The sequence below is a fragment of the Equus caballus genome, chromosome 1, assembly GCF_041296265.1.
Source record: "Equus caballus isolate H_3958 breed thoroughbred chromosome 1, TB-T2T, whole genome shotgun sequence".
In the NCBI taxonomy this organism is placed as follows: Eukaryota; Metazoa; Chordata; class Mammalia; order Perissodactyla; family Equidae; genus Equus; species Equus caballus.
In genome coordinates this window covers 95690280-95711259 of record NC_091684.1, presented here as the reverse complement: position 1 = coordinate 95711259, position 20980 = coordinate 95690280, and the positions used below count along the sequence as shown (strand labels likewise).

Genomic DNA, 20980 nt, shown 5'->3' with positions numbered 1-20980 from the left:
AACCAAGAAGAAAACTGAACTAAAATGCAGCTATAAAAACTCAAGAGCAAGGAAGTCTTGGGTCATATTCAGAGGGGCAAAAAGACTACAGTAACCTAATGAACACAGCAAGGGCACAACGACACAACCAGAGAGCCACCGTCCCTGATGAGCCTGAGCTGCTGGGAGCTGATGCTGTAGTCAGACGAGTACTATTAAAAACATGGAGAAGCACCATGATGTTTAAGAAGAATCAGTAAAAATTTTGCGTGTATGTTGAAAGTGTGACATTCACTGAAGTGACACTGTGTTTCCCATTAGTCGGCTATACCAAATTTATGAGACTTCTTCCTCCAAAAGAGTTCAATAGATTTATGTTAAAGACAACATGTGTATTGAAAGTAGCAATTTTATTTGAGTTAAAATTATTTACAAAAACCCAAAGACATACTTCATGAAACTGGTACAAACTATTTTTTTCCTGCCGTTGGCTTTTGCTCCAAAGATCACAGCTGAGAAATACTGTATAAAATAAAAATAGGATTGGATTCAGAAAAGTACTCTACTGTTCTAATTTCCAATTGGTAGTATTTACAGAAATATTTACAATGGAAAAAAAAGGTTACTTTAAAACTTTAGTTAATTTGCAAGTCAGCCTCAAGTACCCTAAAATGCAGAGTTCTGAGGGTTAAAAACACACAAACGCACTGCAACTGGTGAGGTGCTTTCTCCCCCACCCCCACCAAAGTCTGCATCTATCAGTGCTTGACAATTAGTTATTTAAAAGACAAAACAAAACAAAAACTGTTAAACACTGAGGTAAATCAATTCTCAAATGATTACCAGTGTAACAGAAAAATGTAGTTCGCCCTGATTGTTCTCATCCAAATTTTTTTTATAATATTCCTTACCATCTGCCACAAGTCAGTTTTACCAAGAATCTGTTCCTTTTCCTAAATCCAATGATTAATAAATATCAACGTATTTTAAAATAATTAAACAAACAAAATATATCTAACTAGTTCAATCTTATGAATATCATTTAACGATCTGCTTTTAAAAGTTTGCTACGCTGGCTTATTACACTCAGGGCAATACCACCTCAATCTGTCCAGGTTACACTGGCACACTATGCTCTCACAGGTGACAGGTGGGGTCAGGTGGGCAGGAGGAGGAAGAAGACAATTTGCCTGGAATCAGTTACTTCCTTATAGATTTCCCAACAATCTGCATTATCAAAAATAGGAAGACAATAGAAGGCAGCCACTGCATTAAAAAACATTACAGCTGGCACTGATACAAGAGCCCCGATTTGTCACTTTATACAAGGAAATAACAAAGTCTTAAGGGGTAAAAATTAGACTTTTAGCTATTTTCCCCAATACACACCAAACTAATATTTTTATGGCTTCAAGTTTTACAAATCCAATGAAGAAACATGATATAACTACCTGAAAGGTATTTAAAAGTATTCATGAAACAGATCTCTGGAAAGCCTGTAATGTATTCAGGCCCAATCAATAAAAAGAAAGAAATGTATAACCAGTGGTCTGAACACTAATTAAGACAAGGAAAATTTGCAATGTTGTAAAATTAAATATGTAAGTGTGTTTTGTGTGTTCCGTGACTGTTTTCCAAACAACACACTCTTCTATGAACTAAGAATCTGAATGAAAAAAAGGATCTTCTCTAAACCAGCAATTTAAGGCTTTGCGTTTATGCATTTGATCCTGTCACTCTATAGAAGAATATACACGTTTTCTGGCAACATGAATTCCACATTGATGTCTCAACTTCCCTAGATTTGCTGTACGGAACATTAGCAAACATCCCTGGCGAGCCCTCCCTCAGAACTGAAGACTAAACTACCCTGGGTCGGTCTGTCTCGCTCCCTCCTCTAAGGGCGCCTCCTCTTACGTAATATTCCCTCAAACTGTTATTTGTTTTCTTGTGTCTTTAGCTATGACTCATTATGGTATGAAAAGGAATATGGGCATGGTCTCAAAAGTGAAAAATAGTTTGACAACCCAAACCAAATCAAGAATAAAAAAATATACTATTAATCCCTTGTGTCTTTGGATTCCATCTAATTTTAAATATAGACAGTAGTTTAGGGAACAACAACAAAAAAAATTCACAAAATTATTAAAAGCTTTATTTACGATTGGAATCATTCAACAAAAAAGCAAAAGCAAATGAGCCTGAAAAAGGAACTAAGCTGTGGTCGAGAATGTCCTCCGAACACTCGACGCCTCAGTAGCTAAGCTGCCTCTGCACCTGGCTGGCCTGACAACAGTGGCTCAACATACACAGCAGTTGCACTAACAGCAGCACAAATCGTCCCCTTAAACTTGCCCAGAATGAAGCAAGAGAACAGGGGAGAGAAGGAACTCTGCCAAGGGAAGTGTACGTAAATACTGCATGGCGCTGACAGCCTGAACCTTTCCCCTCCTTTCTGATAGCTGCAGATTGATGTGGTAACTGTCTTTTAGCAAACGCAGAATGCATGACGAAGAAATCAGGTGGCCTCAAAATCCAAACATGAATGATACTGATGAATGTTCTTGGTACATCCCCACGGCCGTCTTTGTCTAAGGACAGCTCCAGCACACCGAGCACCTGGAGCAAAGGTACAGCAGCTAGCAATGTTCCAGGTACTCAATCACTCTCGAGATAGACTTCTGGCCTGTGGTTCCGACAGCACACTGAGGGCGAGGGGAGGAAGAACAGTTAATATTTAACACGTTTACAAAGCAGTAAAGCTTACATTCTTCAGTGTTAGTAAACTGAACACTGTGAGTCAAAACACACTGAGATCACACTGTGGCTCTGACAATACACTATCAATATATTTGGCCTAATAACTAACAACTACCTTAAAGAAACAGAACACAATTATGAAAAGAGAATCCCTTTTGCTTCTACTCACTACGGCCACAGGATTTTTATTCTCCTGTCATTATGTATCCTACTTATACAGAAGCTACAGAAGGTGCAACAGACGCTACTTACAGTAAGGTTCATGAAGCTCAGGAATTTTTTTAGCATCTCTGTCATTATTGAAAAGTCCCCTTCTGGCAGATACTCCCGCACAGTGGTCACATTGATCTGTGGAAACAGATCAAAGAAACACTGGTCAGGCGGCAGAAAACACAAGCTTGCAGCGTGGTGCTGCTTTTGGCACACATCCTGTCTGAAACTTCTACAAGGTCCTTGAACGCCTTGGTTAACAGGCAATTTCCTTTTCCACGCTCCTCAACTCTTAGTGTGTGTCCATTCTGAGCCCATCCCATCCTCAGAACGAAAGGACAGAGGTAAAGCTGGCAAGGGCTACAAATGCTTGTGTGCATACCTACTTTGGGAAATGCAGACAAATGCCTGAAGTAACAAAATACACTGGTGTATGTGTGTGTGTGTCTGTGTTTGTGAGTGTGTTAGGAGGGTAGATTTAAACTTTCATTGCTTTTAGTTGATACGTGGAATAAAAAGAAAAGGATCAAAGACAACTCCTCATCCTCCTATGCAAGCTAGGAGCTAACAAGGTCTTCCCAAAGGTATCCAGTATTGTCCCTGAGAAGGAGAATGTGGGCGCTGCCAGGAGAGGAGACTGAGAGCTTCCCTCCAGGGTTAGCAAGCAGCAAGCAGACTATATATCAGCCGGTCTGTTACAAGGAAAAATAAGACCTGCTTAAAACCTGTTCTGTTTCAATATATTTTAAAAATGCTTTTAAGGTTCATAAAGAATAAAAGGAAAAGCTCTTCTACCTTCTAAGAAGGTTCACACATAATAAAAAAGCACAGAAGAAAATATGTTGGCGAGACTACATATTCCTCCTCTAGGAAATCTGCTATGGGTACCCTCTCTGTTCTTCTTCCTGTCGGGTACCGCTATGTGGAGAACATGTTGTGGGGGTAATGGCTATGGTAACTCCGGAGTCAAAGGAAAGCTGGATGAAGAATGTCTTTAACTGACTTCTAGGAAGGAGGCATGCCAGCACAGTGGCGGGAGGAGCAGTGGCTACGGAGTGACGAAGACTGCTCAGTGCAACAGTGCACCTCTAGAATACGGAACAAACGATGAGAGCCTGTGTTTGAGTGAAAGCCCTCCAATAACCCAAATTAAATCCTCTTCTATCGACACACTACAGAATGCAGCATACGGTGGCTGGGGCATGAGAGGGACAGTCACAGCACTTATTTTTAAACAGAGGGTAGCAGGAAAAAAAGAAAAGGTGTGGAGGCTGGCCTGGTGGCATGGTGGTTAAGGTCACACACTCCACTTTGGTGGCCCAGGGTTCATGGGTTTGGCTCCCGGGGGTGGACCTACATATCACTCACCAAGCCATGTTGTAGTGGCATCCCACATACAAAATAGAAGAAGACTGGCAGAGATGTTAGCTCAGCGACAATCTTCCTCAAGCAAAAAAAGAAGGAAGATTGGCAACATGTTAGGTCAGGACCAATCTTCCTCACCAAAAAAAAGAAAGAAAGAAAAGGTGTGAAACAGCATGGCCCATTTTGGAAGTTTAGAAAGTTCCCAAGGGGTTTAGATTTAGAAACTGGATTTAGATTTAGAAACTGGAGTAGTTTTAAGTTTGGAGGCTTGCAGAAGTAAACAAGGTCATTGTCCCCTAAATGATGATGGGCCAACAAAGACTGGTAAGAGAAGAGCTTTGTGATCAGATGTGTTCTTAAGTTAGCTGTGGTGGCAGTGTGTAAGATTTCAGGAATGGAGAGTCAGGAGAGCACTGACTGACCACTGCAATGCACCACACGCCTAGTGGGCAATGGAAAACGATGCCAGTGTCTCCTGGGCTCCCCAAGCATGCGGCCCTTCACCACAAAGCAGCATCCACTGCATATAACCACCTGCTTTCTTGTCTCTCTTCCACTTACACATCAGGCAAACCCATTTCCTTTACATTTTGTGGAGTCAGCGAGCTTTTTTGGGTTAATCATAATGATCCCCAAGGCAACAAAGACATCTGGCACTCCACAGATTCATGACATTGTCCACAACTTAAGGATCTCATGATCTCTTTCGAGACAAGAGAGATAAGGACAAATAGGAATTTATTAACATGGGAAAGATGGCCCAAAATAAATCACACGTGGTAAACACAAATTTAAGAAAGAAAATGACTGAAACTAGGACATGTACAAATCAGAATACCTAAAAACCTTTAAATTTAAATAGTATGCCCATTGGTTTTTTTGAGACCTGTTCTTCCTCCTTCCCTTTGATTGCTATGTTTCTCATTCGCCCTTGAAATCTCTGGATTTTAAGGCAATAAGGAAAAGGGCTGAGCTGAAGACATTCCAGGAAAGGAGATCAAGCTCTTGCAGGCCCCGAGAGGCAGGATGAGCACTTTGGTCTTGATCCTGAAAGCAGTGGTGCCAGCAAGGGCCAGAATGGAGCAGGCTACTGTGCGTTTACATCAGGGCTTGACTAAAATATACATATGGAAGAGACAGATAAGAAAGAGTCAGAAAAATACTCAGGACTTGAGGCAAATGGATACAGAAAAAAAAGGCAATACAGAAAACGCAGTGGCAAAAATGCAGAAATGTGGGTGGGCCGGACCCCAGCACAAGGAGCTCTCCTAAGCAGCCCTGCACGGCATCATTAGGCTCTTCTTCCAATCCTCCAGCCTCAGAAGACGCTCACCGTCCCTCTATGTAAGAGACCTCCCGAATGCCCTCGCTCCTAGGAAAGAACCCTCCTCATCTTTTTAAAATCTGGCACTTCTAAGAGACCCTTCCCTTAAAAAATAGCCACGCGGCCCCCATTTTAAAGCAGACTGTCCCAGTAGCCAGAACCGTCCCTTCTGTGCTGACTGAGCCCAAATATCAGGACTCAGACTTTTCTCGTCATTCAATCACAGAGATCTAAAACTGTAATCCCATTTTCCGGGCCAGCGAGGGGTTCAAACAAAAGCATGTGAGCCAAAGGTGGCCAAGATGAGGGCAAGCATACTTGGGGCAGTGGGTGTGGAGGGGTCCTGGGGAAAAAACATGCCTCTCAAAGAGAAACACACAGGGGCCAGCACCACGGCCAAGTGGTTAAGTTCACACGCTCTGCCTTCGGCAGCCCAGGGTTTCACTGGTTCAGATCCTGGGCGCAGACATAGCACCACTCATCAGGCCACACTGAGGCAGCATCCCACATGCCACAGCTAGGAGGACCCACAACTGAAAATATACAACTATGTACTAGAGGGATTTGGGGGGAAAAAAAGATTGGCAACAGTTGTTAACTCAGGTGCCAATCTTTTAAAAAAAAACACACACACACAGAAAGAGGCCACCTGCTGCTGCTGGACCTCATTCAACTACATGAGGCCATAGCTAGAGCCAGCAGGGTCCATGAGGAGAGCTAGCACAGGGTCATTCAACATGCAGAGGACGAGAGCTCAAAGACAGAGAGACTATCCGAGCCCCGGACGGCACCCCCGAGGATAGACTTCCACCACGAGCCAGCCGAGGGCAGGTTTTACATCATGCTCTCTTCTCCCTCAGCCAGAGGCGTGGGAATCAGTGCATCCATAAACTAAGAACTTCCTTATTAAACCCAATGTACTCTTAACTTTGGAATATACCTCTAAAAGTTCAACAAATATTTTAAAGTTCTTAACATGAGGGGAAAAATCAAGTAATAAATAAGTTAATTATGTAATGGTATGAAGCTGTCACACTGGAATCTTTTAAAGACACATAAAATGACACTGAAGGTTACTCACTGGACTCTCCTGGCAGAGACAGCCGAGCAGGAGTGCTGTGTACGAGGCCACGATGCAGTCCTCCATGTGTTTGCCAGCGTGCTGAAGGGCTGAGGGTATTTAAACAACAACTGTAACAGTGCAGCAGAAATAAAAACCCAAGGACCAATAACTCTGTTATCTTTTCCTCAAAGTATATATATATATAGTTCAAGTATATATATAATATATATATTTTTTTCTTCAAATATATATGTAACAACCTAATAAGAGTCAAGTATCTAGATATATAAAGAATTCTTACAACTCAACAACACAAAGGTAACCAAATTTAAAATATGGGCAAAGCATTTGAATAGACATTTCTCCAAAGAAGATAGGTAAATGGCCAATAAGCACGTGAAAAGATGCTCAAAACCATTCATTCTTGAGGGAAGTGCAAATCAAATGACATCTCCACACCCACTAGGATGGCTAAAACAAAGACAAATAACTATCAGGACGTGGAGAAACTGGAACCCTTACACATTGCTGGTAGGAATGTAAAATGGTGCAGTCACTTTGAAAAACAGTTTGATAGTTCCTTAAAATGAGTTAACAAACGAGTTAATAGAGTTAACAAATAATCCAGCAATTCTACTCTTGGGTATGTACCCAAGAGAACTGAAAATACACGTTCACACAAAAATTTGTCCATGAATGTTCACAGCAGCATTACTAACAGCCAGAGGTAGACACAACCCAAATGTCCATCAACTGATGACTAAATCAACAAAATGTGATATATACCTACAATGGAAGATTATTTGGCTATAAAAAGGGATTAAGTACTAACACATGCTATGACATGGATGAACCCTGAAAACACTAGACTAAGTGATGGAAGCCAGTCACACAGGGCCGTGTATTACCCCATTTATATGAAATGCCCAGGACAGCAGATCAGTGGCTGCCAGTAGCTGGGGGAGGGGAGAGCAGGGAATGATGGCTGCTACTGAGTATGCAGTTTCCTTTGGGGGTGATAAAAATGTTCTGAAATTAGGGGCTGGCCCCGTGGCCGAGTGGTTAAGTTTGCGCGCTCTGCTGCAGGCGGCCCAGTGTTTCATTGGTTCGAATCCTGGGCGCGGACATGGTGCTGCTCATCAGACCACGCTGAGGCAGCGTCCCACATGCCACAACTAGAAGGACCCACAAAGAAGAATATACAACTATGTACCGGGCGGCTTTGGGGAGAAAAAGGAATTAAAAAAAAAAAATTACCTTTAAAAAAAAAAAAGAAAATGTTCTGAAATTAGACAGTGGTGATGGTTGCACAACCTTGTGAATATACTGAAAACTACTCAATTGTTAACTTTAAAAAGGTGAATTTTATCTTGTAATGGGCTGAATTTTGTCCCTCATCCCCAAATCCCTATGTTGAGCTCCTAACCCCCAATTCTTCAGGGTATACCACACCTGGAGATAGGGTGTTTAATTAAAGAGGTAGTTACTTTAAATGAGGTCATTATGGAGGGGCCTAGGCTGACTGCTGTCCTCATAAGAAGAATTAGAACAAAGACATACACAGAGGGAAGAACACGTAAAGACACAGGGAGAAGTCGCCCATCAACAAGCCAAGGACTGAGGCTTCAGAAGAGACCAGCCCTTCTGACATCTTGATCTTGGACTCAGAGCTTCCAGAACTGTGAGGAAATAATTTCTGTCATTTAAGCCACTCAGTCCATGGTACTTTGTTACGGGAGCTCTTGCAAGCTAATACTTATCCTAATAAAGCTGCTATTAAAAAAGACCGCTAAGCAATCACACATACTATGCCAAAGGAAACATCAAAACGTAGTAACTGAGAAAATGGAACAGCGATTTCTCACCGTATCAGAACTAAGGACACTCACCTTGGGGAGCAGTGGGCATAAGAGAAAGAGCCTAGGCTCAGATTAAGGCACTTGTTTTAATCTGGGGCTTGCTTCCCAGCTGGGTAAGCTGAACATATTACTTAAATTTCATAACCCGAGTGACACGAAGTTACAAATGGCCATTCTGCAGAACTTAGACGAGCAGTAAATCAAGTGCCACAGTCTGGACACAGCAGATAACTGTTTGTCAGTGAAATCACTGCCTTCTTTTCTGCGTGTGCCACCTACTCCATACCATCTGAGAACAAGTACTGTCATTTATGACAGCAGATGTCAGTTGATAAAAGTGAGGCCAATAAAACAATCTCCAAATTTCAAAACTGTGACAACCTTCAGGGGTCCTATTGTTCGGCTGCTTCTCTTTAGGGCTGAGGAAAGGCCGGCCCCGGAAGGCAGGCAGACCCGTTCTGCACTGCACACGTGCCTTGCTTGCTGCCAGGAAGCCGGCAAAGAACAACAACTATGAGCACTGAATACCAAAGCTTGTCTGCGCTGAACTAGAGAGGCCATAAAATAACAGCAAGATTACGACCACATGCATTAAAAGTAGGTTTTGGAGAAACAAACAAGCCATTATTTTCAACTTGAATACACCACTCGAAATAAGTATACCTTTATTGAGGTCAAGCTCTTCGTCGTCCTCCTCCTTCTTCTGTTTCTCCTCTGCACCGTCGGTCTTTTCAGTTGACACCCACTGTATCTCCCCACTTGTTTCTTGCCACTCTCCACTCTTATCATGCTGAGTGGTGGGAGCGTCTTTGATCAACTCATCTGTTTTACTTTCTGCCAATTGGGCTGCTCGCTCTCGCTCAAGGAATAGCTGATAAAAATTATTTTTGAAGATCATTAAAAGGAGATCACCAACCAACATGTATGTACCCAGACATCAGGTTCTGACTGCTTTTAAACATCACTAACCCTGAGAAGCATACTGCCTGGTACAAAGTAAGGATCAATTAAAGCCCTTGCTCTACATCCAACTGAAGGTCAAAACAAAAGTATGAATGCTACTGGGATGCAATCAAGTAAATTAGTGGATCTACTAATGATCAAGCACTCTGTTTGTAAGAAAGAAAATCCCAACTCTTTCCCTTAAGTTGGATACTGACAGGAAATTCAAGCAAAAAATACAAACTTGATTTTAAAAAAAGCTTTTTTAACTGGAACAGACTGGATAAATTAACTGGAAGAAAGGACACTGAATAAAACTACATATTTTGGGGGAAAGCAACACGACTTCTTTAAAGTAAATTAAAAGACATAAAAATCAGTAAAAGTAAAAGCAAAAGGTCTTAGAGAAAGACCCAAAACTGGATGTCAAACAATGTCATTATTACTGGAAGTACAATTGTCAGTGGACGTGCACAGGGAAAACCTGAAGTCAAAACAAAACACCCTCGATTCCGCGCCTTCTCTTACTTCATCCTCCCTGCGCTGGACAGTGCTGAATACAGAGAACGCGGCGAACCTATTCACTGACGAGGTTTGGGAAAAACCTCAAGTTACTGAAGACCATGACCTGAAAATCAGACACCGCGGAGGTGTCGAGGATTCGCTGGGTCTAGAGGAGCAGCACGTGCGCTGACACCCTGAAGACATTAGAATGCAGGCTTCACGGAAAGCGCTGCTTCTTACAAGTGGGTCAAGGACCCCTGGGGCCCCTGAGGCCCTTTCAGGGGGTCTGTGAAGTCAAAACTGCGTCATCATAATATTAAGAGGTCACCCAGCTTCTTTCCTTCTCTCATGACTGTTCAGTGGAGTTTCCAGAGTCTACAATGCCTGTGATTATGTTCTTGCTCTAACAACTAATGGAATGAATGCCTGTGTTCTATAATCTTCTCAGTTTTGATTTCTAATTCAGTAAATATCGATAGATAGAGCATACATAAACAAAAGTTCTTTGGAGGCCCCAATACTTTTTAAAAGTATAAAGAAGTCCTGAGATCAAAATGTTGGAGAAGAAAATGATGGGCTCCCAGTTAGCATGTACAAAAAGATAAAGGTGTTGTGGAAGACATTCTGAAGACAGGAGTTCAAGCATTACCAGTTTCAAAATGGCCAAAAGGACCAACAGACTAGCAAAGTCTTCAGGAACAATGGAAAGGAGTTCGTTATCACTTCTGAACATGTGCAAGCTGTCACTGAAGGAAATAACAAAGGTAGCCAGGAACCCATTAGACTGGCAAAAAGTAAAAACTGTAACGTCCAACACTGACAAGAAACAAAGACTCACATACAGATTTCACGGGGGAATATAAATAGAGGGGAGATGGGTGTGTTTGGTGATTAGGTGGGGCAAGTTGAGGACGTTCATTTTAAATATACATATTCTGACACAATTCCTAAGCCAGGAAATTACTCCACAGACATACTTTGGAAAGCATGGCCTGATATTTAGGTACACACAGCCCCAGGCACAGATCAAACCAGTAAGTAAATGCTAGGGGACTTGAACTGGATGGGATGGGGGTGGAACTTGATCCTAATTTGTTATTAATAATCTACTTTGGATTCATAAACAAATACGCCTTGTTTCTGCTTTTTGCTAATAACGCCTAAGGAGTGATTACAGTAGTTGAAGACGGTCAGCAAAGTAAAGTAAGTAAGGGGACACATTCTAACCCAGTGTACCTCTCACTGAATGGGAACGGGCTGGGCAGGGAGCAAGTGACCAAGAAATCAGACAGATGCAACAAACTGAAGGTGTGTGTTTGTTTTTAAGTTGTTGCTTACCTGCACTAAAGCCTGAACAGCATGGACTTGTCCAGCTATCCTTAAACTATCGTCTCCTTCTCCACTACAGAAGGAAGAATCAAAAGAACATGATGTTTCCATGTTGACAAGACAGTGCCGATTCCGAGCACTGTACTCCACTAGGTTGATCAGTAGACCTAGGCCCTAAAAAATCAACACACACACGTTAACACAGGCGAGAAGGAAAAGCAAATGAACACAACAGACTTAACTTTTACTGACAGCTAGAAACCTAATCAGTGTTGTACCATCTATACAATGGTTAAAAGCCAAAATGTAAGATAATGGTCTTCCCAAAGAATGATTTCACCACTTTTTAAAATGACCACTTTTATTTCTTACACTTTTTATCTTTACATAGGGCCCTTCATGGCTCTCTCGTAACACAGGAGGTTTATGTTCATAAGGAATCCATTGAAATCCACAATATATTGAACAACTGGTTCTTAAACCCACAACTAAGCTGAAGTTTTTATCATCTTCACAGATCAAGCACTCGTTCTGAAAGAGTCACGTGAACTCACCAGCACGCGAATATCAAATCTCTGCTCCTGAGGTAGGTACTTTGGAACCTGAAGAACACAGTTCATGGCTGTGCCAATCAAGCCATCCTGCTCTCCTGTTTTGGTGCTGCCCCACTCTGAAAGAGGGAGCACAAGGACATGACAATTGTTACTGATTCTTCTTTACGACACTACAACCAACATTTACTAACACGGATATTAAAAGTCAGAAATACATAGCTCTTCCTTTATAGAATTACATTGTTGACTGTACTATTTCCGAGCCAAGCTACCAGTGTAATTCTGAAAACATCAACTCCTAAAAGCAGTTAAATCGATACATGAGTAAGTGATGGCAATTAAAAAATCAGCAAACCAAGAAAAGAAGAAACAAGGAGACTACCCTGTTTTTACATGTAATATACACTCTTCCAATGAGACTATCTGTAGACAATTTATTTCTTACCATTATCATTAGTTAAATTGAGCAACACCCCAATGATGGCCCGCATGCAGTCCTCCACGGCTTTGCCCACGTGGTTAGTCACGTTCTGGTGAGGCAGAGGCTTACTCTCAGGTACACACACACTGTTCTCCGCACGGTTATACTGCTGAATCAGTTCTTCACAATGCTGTAACGCTCTTAGGAGAAAACAAAATGTAGACTGTTACGCTAAACAAAAACAGTTATCCTAAGGATTTCTACTTACTTGGACCTTAATGTTTCAAATCTGGTATAAATGCTGCTAAATTAATTTCTTTTCCTATTCCAGATGTTATAATGTATTAACTAGTCAATCATAAACCAAGTATGTCTGTCCCCACACCAGGTGCTAAATTTTGTTTTATTTTGGTAAAACTTGATAATTTAAATTGTTCTAAGCAAAGTTAAAATTGTAAACTCACTGCAGAAGTTTACATCTGTACCAGTCTCTCCAACACAAGAGATCCACCACAACCCCTGCCCAAACAAGGTAAAACCTTTAAGAACTAACACTGGACACTTCTGAATTTCACTTAGATGTTTTTCATTTAGAATGCAAGCTCTTAGCAGGTAGAGAATATTATTTATATTAATACTGCATAATAAATAACCTTGTATAGACAGGTATTAAATACTTCATAAACATTAAAGCAAATCATGTTTTTTAAAATGAGGTCACTTAACTGAAATGTCTCCTGGCAGCCATACAAGGGTACCAGCTGCACCAAAGGGTTCTCAAGATACTCCCCAAAATAACAAGGAAATGTATCTTTAAGCGGGTCTAGTATTTCTGAAGACTCTCTTTAAATCACCAACTCCATTAATTAAAAAAAGTCTATGAGAGATGAAGTAAGCTGACTCTGTCAGTTGATTCTTCATGCATTATGTATCATACAAAACCCTTAAAGAAAAGTGTACAGTCTAATCCCCCTCCAGATGCTCCTTGAGACATACCCTTTGTTAAGAAGGTGTTCCTCATGTCTAACCTAGGGTTGGGTGGGGATGTTAACCAGAACGGCTGTGCTGTTACTGTGAGCACAGCTGCCCTCGGTGGTACTAAGCTAAACCGCAGGTGGGCTGGGAGGAGGGGAAACAGCAGGGGTCTATTATTTACTCTTTCAATGTGCTGTCCCTGCGTTTGTCAGGGTTCTAGTAAAAAGCTCAAAAAGCCACATGAGTGGTCTTTCACAAACATCCAGTTCTGACTTCTGCTGCCACCTCTAAGACCTTTGACGCAAAGTTCCTAACCACAATGAAAGAGCTGAAAGCTGTCATCTTAAACACCTCCATTTGGAAGGCACTTGTCAGGGGTCATGAAGTATACAAGAGACATTTTAAAAATAAGAAACAGATTTAACTTGGAGGCATTCTCTTTGGTAAGGGAGGTTAAACATGGTAACAAACAACTAGACAAATGACTCAAGGGTACTAAGTGTGACAGAAAATTTACAAATACAAGACAAAACAAGAGATGGAGGTGTAACCTACAGATTTAAAAAACCTGTTGGAAACTAGAGACTACTAGAAATTTGAGACTACTGAAAATGGGAATATTCACTGGACATATGATAACACTAAGCAATTAATAATTTAGAGGATATAAAAATGGTACTGGTTATATTTTTAAAGAGTCCTCTTTCAGAGATTATATACTCAAGTATTTATGGATGAAATGATAGGAAATGTGTAACTTGCTTCAAAAGAGGACAGACGGGGACCGGAGAAGGTTACAGACAGAAACCAGAGTGGTTATGACTGATCATCTTTCAAGCTGAACAATGTGTACGTCGGAGGGTTATCATACTATTTTGTTTACTTTTGTCTACGTCTGAAGCTCTCCAAAATAAGAGAGAAACCTGAGTCAGGCTGTAGTGGGCTTCTGACACTGTACTAAGGACTCTGGACATATATCCATAGACAATAAGGAACAACAGAAACTTGGTGTTTGGGAGTATTTTTACAAAGCGGAGATTTAGGGAAGGTTCCCCCTCGGTGGTACTGTGGTGGACAGGCCAGAGAACTAGGACGGAGGTATCACGAAGTAGGACAGAGTATTAAGAAGAAGCTGTTGGGAGAAGCTAAAACCAGGACTGGACACGTTTGGAAATTTTACAGCAGAGGTGGTAGCATTAGCATCACGTCAGGCAAGTTGGGCAGAGAAAGTGTGGAATGAGGGAAGCCACATACAGATCTGAGAAAAAAGGTATAAACAAAGGGCAGAAGAGGGGTAGTAAAGTTCACTTATAATAAAAATAAGGACTAATACTTAAGTGTTTACTATATGCCAAGTACTGTAAGACGCTTTACATATGTATGTGCGTGTATATATATTAACACTTTAATATTTATTGTACATGATATATATTATAAAGAGACATTTAAAAGTCATTTTGAGAATTTAAAAATGTTTCTCATATATACGCTATATTAAATATACACATTTTAGGGGCTGGCCCCGTGGCTAAGTGGTTAAGTTCACGCGCTCCGCTGCAGGCGGCCCAGTGTTTCGTTGGTTCCAATCCTGGGCGCGGACATGGCACTGCTCATCAAACCATGCTGAGGCAGCGTCCCACATACCACAACTAGAAGGACCCATAACTAAGAACATACAACTATGTACCGGGGGGGCTTTGGGGAGAAAAAGGAAAAAAATAAAATCTTTAAAAAGAATAAATAAATATACACATTTTAAAAATTTTATATATAATTTAACATATATTAACATACATTTTAATTCTTTTTATTGTAACAACAACCTTAGATAGGTAGATACAATTATTACTCCCCTTCTGAAGAACTTGTAGCAAGGAAGCGACCTGCCCAAGGTCGCAGGGCTGCAGTTACGAAGCTGGGAGCCACACTCAAGTCCTCTGGCTCTAACTTCTGTACTGCACTGCAGTGCTTCTGCTTCACAGAACTCAACAGACAGAAGTATTTTATGGAAGAAGGTGATATAACCGTATTTCCTTTGTGGTCAATCCAAATGCTTTCAATAAATAGCTTGATATTTCAGAAAAACTTACTTAGCTGATGAAACAATGAGTTGCGAATCTTTATATGCTATCAAGTAGCTTTGATTCTCTGGATTATGCACTGTTACCTAAAAGGGAAAAATGTGAAACGATTGTGCAATTCATAACTTTCATTCATTCACTACAACACACAATGCCTGGCACTCTAAAAGACACAGATGGGGAAGAATCAGCTCTTGTCATCTAAGGGAACAACCCACATGTTCCAGACTTAAAGTAACAGAGCTACTGCTGTATTACAACTTAAAACATCCCTGTTATAATTGCTTGCACATAATTTAATGTATTCTGTACTACACATTCACTGTAGTGAACTATTAAGCACTTCTTCAAATGTCAGAAAGGAGCAGTCTCTAACTTATAAACTAACTAATACTTTAAAGTTCTTACGTGGATTCATTTAGAATAAAAAAACAAAAAAAATGAGGGGCCAGCCTGGTGGCGTAGTGGTTAAGTTTGCACACTCCAGTTCGGTGGCCCAAGGTTTGCAGGTTCAGACCCCGGGTGCAGACCTAGCACTGCTCATCAAGCCACGCTGTGGTGGCACCCCACATAAAATAGAGAAAGACTGGCATGGTGTTAGCTTAGCAACAAACTTCAAGCAAAAAGAGGAAGTAACTGGCAACACATTAGCTCAGGGCTAATCTTCCTCACCAAAAAAAAAAAAAGAAAAAAGGTATGTTTATCTAATATACCTGAAGCACTTTAAAAGAGAGAAGGAACAATTTCAATTTCATCTATGCCAGGAACTTTTAATTCACATTAAATTATTTTCCCATAGATGGTTCAAAACGTACCTAACCAATCCAGTCTAGTCAACACACAATCTATGCATCCTGAAATTCACTGGCAACATAAATTCTAATCTATATTGAATGGGGTTCAGTCATTCATAAAAGCCAAAGAACAACTATACTTTTGGCATATGGTTCAAGAGTATCATTCTTCAAAGCAAAATACTACTATAAGCTGTGACTACAATCTGATTCAAATAATAGCTAAATCAAGAAAATCCTTTTTAATTTAAAAAAAAAAAAACCTGACTGCATTTAACTGCTGTTTTCCACAAACAAGTTGATATATTTAAGCAGAATTCTACATTAAGGAAACAACAATAACATTTAGCAACATAAACAAACTTGATTGCAAGGTTTCATATGGAGCAACAATATCTGTATTTTTAAAAAGCTAAACTGCACATTTAACTTGTTCATCAACATTGCTCAAAGAATGCAATCAATTTCAATTTGGATGAACAAAAGGGAAATTGTAGGGATATGTAATATAAAATATTTGGCAGTCACACACACACAGTCACAATTAAGATTAAATAATTTTCTCCAAATAGTTGTCCACACTTATACTCACACTTTCTAAAACTCGTAAACATCTCTCTGCGCCCCATAATGAGGCCACTAGTTTCTCTTCATCTTCGTCTCTACTTAAATGATCCACACATTCTTTCACTAGGAGAGAAGAAAGGGATATTAGCAGGCTCAGCCCTCCACACTCACCCCGAACTAACACTGAAAGCCGTCTGCACGCACCACGAACATGCTGCAACCTCTCTGGACATTATTTACTCTACGTTTTATACTGTGAGATGTTGACAAGCATGAGACTCAATTAGCTATTTCCCTAACTCCCTAAGTGTTAATGGCTTTTCTTTTAAAAGTTAGAGATTTGCAAGATACTACCAAAAGAACAGATCCTTTCAAACTGATGCAATTATTTTTTGAAGTATGTAAAGAGAGTAGTTCCTTGAGGCTTTAAATAAGACAGAAAAGCTGTGACATGTGCATGCACTGTACCTTTATCTACAATGTGATCCAGACCGCCCAAAAGCCGGAGCTCTTCTTTAAACCAGTCTCCCGCTCGTTTAGAAGTAAGGGACAGCAACGTCTCCATAGCCAAATGCCCCGTCTAAAAACCAGAAGCACCATTAATGAATATTGACTCTGAGCAATAATTCTGAGGCAACACTTCTAGAGATTGTTTTTCTTCAGAAAAGTTCACTGCATGCTACAAGCCCACAGTATTTTTTTCTAATACAGTAAGAGCTTTTATAACTGAACTAATTTTAACTTTTATCAGAATAGTCTAAGCTGAAGAAATGTTTTTAACCATTGGCTTGTTTTCATAGAGAAAATCCATTATTAAAAGTAGTCTAGGGGGCAGGCCCCATGGCCCAGTGGTTAAGTTCAGTGCACTCCACTTCGGCAGCCCACGTTTGGTTCCCAGGCACGAACCTACACCACTTGTTAGTGGCCATGCTGTGGTGGCAACCCAGGTAGAAAATAGAGGAGGACTGGCACAGACGTTAGCTCAGGGCAAATCTTCCTCAGCGAAGAAAACAAAAGAAAAAGTAGTCTAACATTTGTCAGTTCAAATTAAATATATACTAGTGCTATTATTTCTACAGCATAGAGATTCAAGGGTGGGACTGTTGAATCAAAGTGTGCATGTATTTTAACTGTAAATCAACATACTGGATTAATTTACCATAAACACTGTGACATGTAACACTCCAGGAGCAACGTGTGGGTGCATCAGTTGCCCTGAATCCTCAAAAGCAAGAGTTATCACTTTAAATTTCTACCTGAGGGTGAAAAATGGTATCCTATTGCTCTGGTTTGTATTTTTCTAACTACAGCAAACTTCAGCATTTTTTCACATATTTATTAGTGAACTGTATTTCTCCCACTGTGAATCCCCTGTCAATTATTCTTTGCTTATTTTCCTGCAAGGTTGCTGGCCTTTTTCTTATTGCTCTCTATATTTTCTTATCTATTCTGAACAAAAATCCTTAGTTCCTTTTAGTGTTTCAGATTCACAAGTCTTAAACTTTACACTGCAGGGTTAGCAGCCTGGATACACATCCTTTGGCCACCATGAGAAAACCACATAGATAATGATTCAGGACCACCACTAGAGGATGCACAGAACGCTAAGAGCCATATTTGCAACCAGACTAAAGTTTTTCTTTTTCTTTATTTGCCTTTAATTATTATTATTTTTTACTGTATTTTTTATTAAAAACATATAGCCACCCCAACAAAGAGCAATCTGGTTCTGTTGCAATAAGGAACTTGAACATAACAAAATAAATGCCTTAATTAGCAAAGCTGAAAAGATCTGGTTTTCTTCCCAAAGCTCCTTCTCTTTGAAAGATGCAAGTTTCCATTAAGTCCTCCTGGCCTATTTGGAACTAAATATAAACTAGATATTTGGAAATGCAAAAAACAAATCTTACCAGCAAAAATCTTCTTATTAGAGACTTAGAAGAGATCTAGCATATTTTAGTCTATTCTTTAAAAGAGCAAGGCTGAGTCCAAGGTGACAAATGCGGAACTAGAATTGAACACTATAAAAACAGATTCAATTTTGCCCCATTCTCATTCTAAGTCCCTGAAAGGATAATCAGTGAGACCAGTCCAGGTCTATCAGCTCACGAGTCACAGCAGTAACGCTGAAGCCGAATGAGGTCCGCTTTGTTTATGTTAATAGAGCCAAAACTGCTAAGTTTTTATGCTAAAAAGGGATTTTATTGTTTGCTTCTATTGGCATAAAAAGGATTATTTGATATTTTAGACTATATTATTTATAAGCTAGCATTTACAAATAGCCCACAATTCAAACATTTTATTTGGAAACTGGATAGCCCTCCAAGAGCCCAGCCAAATCATTAATTAGAATACTATTCAGCAACTGTTAGTTCTCAGTTATTTGAATTATATCTGAAAACATTATAATATTAATATTTTACATTATCTTTCCATGGCACATCAGCAGCAGCAACATATTTCTAGGAAAAAGTTAAGCAATTAATAAAACAAACAAAACTAATATATATGGGATAGTCACTGTACACAATGTCCATTGGAAGATTTAAAACAAATACAATATATTCAAGAACAGCTGAACTTAGCAACTGAAAATTAGCATCTGTGTTCTGGTTTTAATCATGTGAGTTAACTAACACAATATGTAAGAAAATTTTCATACTGGTATTTGCCATTCTAATAAATTCAACAAACCATGGATTAAATTCATTCAACAAGTTCATCATCATGTTATTTAATAGCAAATGCCTGGGAAGAATCTAAACATTGAACAAAACAGAAGACCAAAAAAGGGCACATTTATTCAATTATGCAGCAAATAAAAATAACAGGCTCAAATTTATCCTTTTATATCATTAAAAAATTTGTATACATTATTAAAAATGATAGAAGTAAACAAAAATTACAAAGCATTTTAAAAGCAGTATACAAATAAATAGTTTGGTGAGGTAGATGGATCATTTATCCATCATCTGAGTTAACAGCTATTTCTCCAATTTTAGTAAGTGAAAATACTGAATACATGTCAATTTTGCATCTTGCCTTTTAATGCTAACTTGCTCTTCCTCTCAACCCCCACTTTATTGGAATCTATTGCCTACTCTACCCTAACTAAACAAAGCAACACCTCTTAAGTGGTATCTGGCTAGCACAAGGCATCCTGTAATTTCTGAGGCAAATGCTGCAGTCTTCAGTTTAGCAGGCAATAGAAAAAACAATGATTATACAGTTTTGATGTTGGAAATATCTGGACAAATATCTTATTTTTTCAAAATGACAAGGCCAATTATCTTCTACTGGCCTAGTAACCTCTGGGGACCTGTAAGCAGAACTGGAATTAACCAAAAGCAAGATGGTGATCTTGGGAAGCTGTGTAGAGCATGATGGTAGCCAGTGGCCATAACCCCAATTACCAGAGACATTACTCCAGTGAGGGCAGGTGCCTAGGAACCTTCCTGCTGAGTCTTGGCCCCTTGAAGCCGTTAATCAGATACCCACAGAGACCCTGGAACAAGTGAATGCTCACTGAAAATGGCCCTTGCAAATCTCTGAATCTTTATTCTTGAAACTCCCAGAAAATAAGAATTTGAATTCCTAATAGCCAAAATGTAATTTCTACATTAAAAAAAAAAAATCAAGAGAAAAGGATTAGTCAAAATGCAACAGAAAACTTACTGGCAAAAATCTAAATATAGATGGGCTAGTTTAGGAATTTCAGGCAGGGAACAGAATTATGCCCAGAGCTACACCTTAGAAGAATTTGCTGCATTGTAAACCAAGAGGTTAAATGATTTGTCCAATGTCACAAACTTGCTGTGACTAATTAAAAGATTTCTGAAAATAATTTTGATTTCATAATGGAAGGAAGGAACCCACCGTTATATTTTCTAGATCAAGATGCTTGTTGTGCACAGTTTCACAGAGCCTTCGAATTTTTTCTTTGATTTTGTTCATGTCTTTTTCATTTAGTAGCTTAGCTGAAGAAGCATCTTGTTCCAGTTCTAGAAGTCGAATCATTAGATCTAGGCTAGCTCTATCAAGATCCATGTTCAAACGATCTCTACTCAGTATGTACATGAGGGCAGCTGTACAAAGGGACAAATTCTTTGAGACAAAAAAAAAAGTTAACATAAGCAATTAGTAACAATTTCAGAAAATAAGACCAGTTTGACATTTGTTCACGTTGGAAACCCTGAAAATGTTTTATTCAGTGAAACCCCCCCTCTTAAAATATTTGAGGGGAGTAGGGGGAC

At 39.8% G+C, this 20980-nt stretch overlaps 1 protein-coding gene across 11 annotated transcripts in view; it reads right to left on the bottom strand.

Moving 5' to 3' along the window:
- Positions 1 to 370: 370 nt before the first annotated feature.
- The window catches only part of WAPL (WAPL cohesin release factor), a 76849-nt gene continuing 56239 nt past the window's right edge, over positions 371 to 20980 (bottom strand). For all 11 annotated transcript variants that reach the window (XM_070230084.1, XM_070230107.1, XM_070230115.1 and 8 more), the window contains 11 exons: positions 20604 to 20831; positions 17196 to 17307; positions 16753 to 16850; positions 15376 to 15452; positions 12335 to 12510; positions 11890 to 12005; positions 11345 to 11509; positions 9224 to 9431; positions 6720 to 6808; positions 2992 to 3087; positions 371 to 2684 (listed from right to left, as the gene is read on the bottom strand). In XM_070230084.1, coding sequence (XP_070086185.1) covers positions 2619 to 2684; positions 2992 to 3087; positions 6720 to 6808; positions 9224 to 9431; positions 11345 to 11509; positions 11890 to 12005; positions 12335 to 12510; positions 15376 to 15452; positions 16753 to 16850; positions 17196 to 17307; positions 20604 to 20831 — 1431 coding nt within the window. In that variant the 3' untranslated portion in view covers positions 371 to 2618. The remainder of the gene's footprint in view (positions 2685 to 2991; positions 3088 to 6719; positions 6809 to 9223; positions 9432 to 11344; positions 11510 to 11889; positions 12006 to 12334; positions 12511 to 15375; positions 15453 to 16752; positions 16851 to 17195; positions 17308 to 20603; positions 20832 to 20980) is intronic.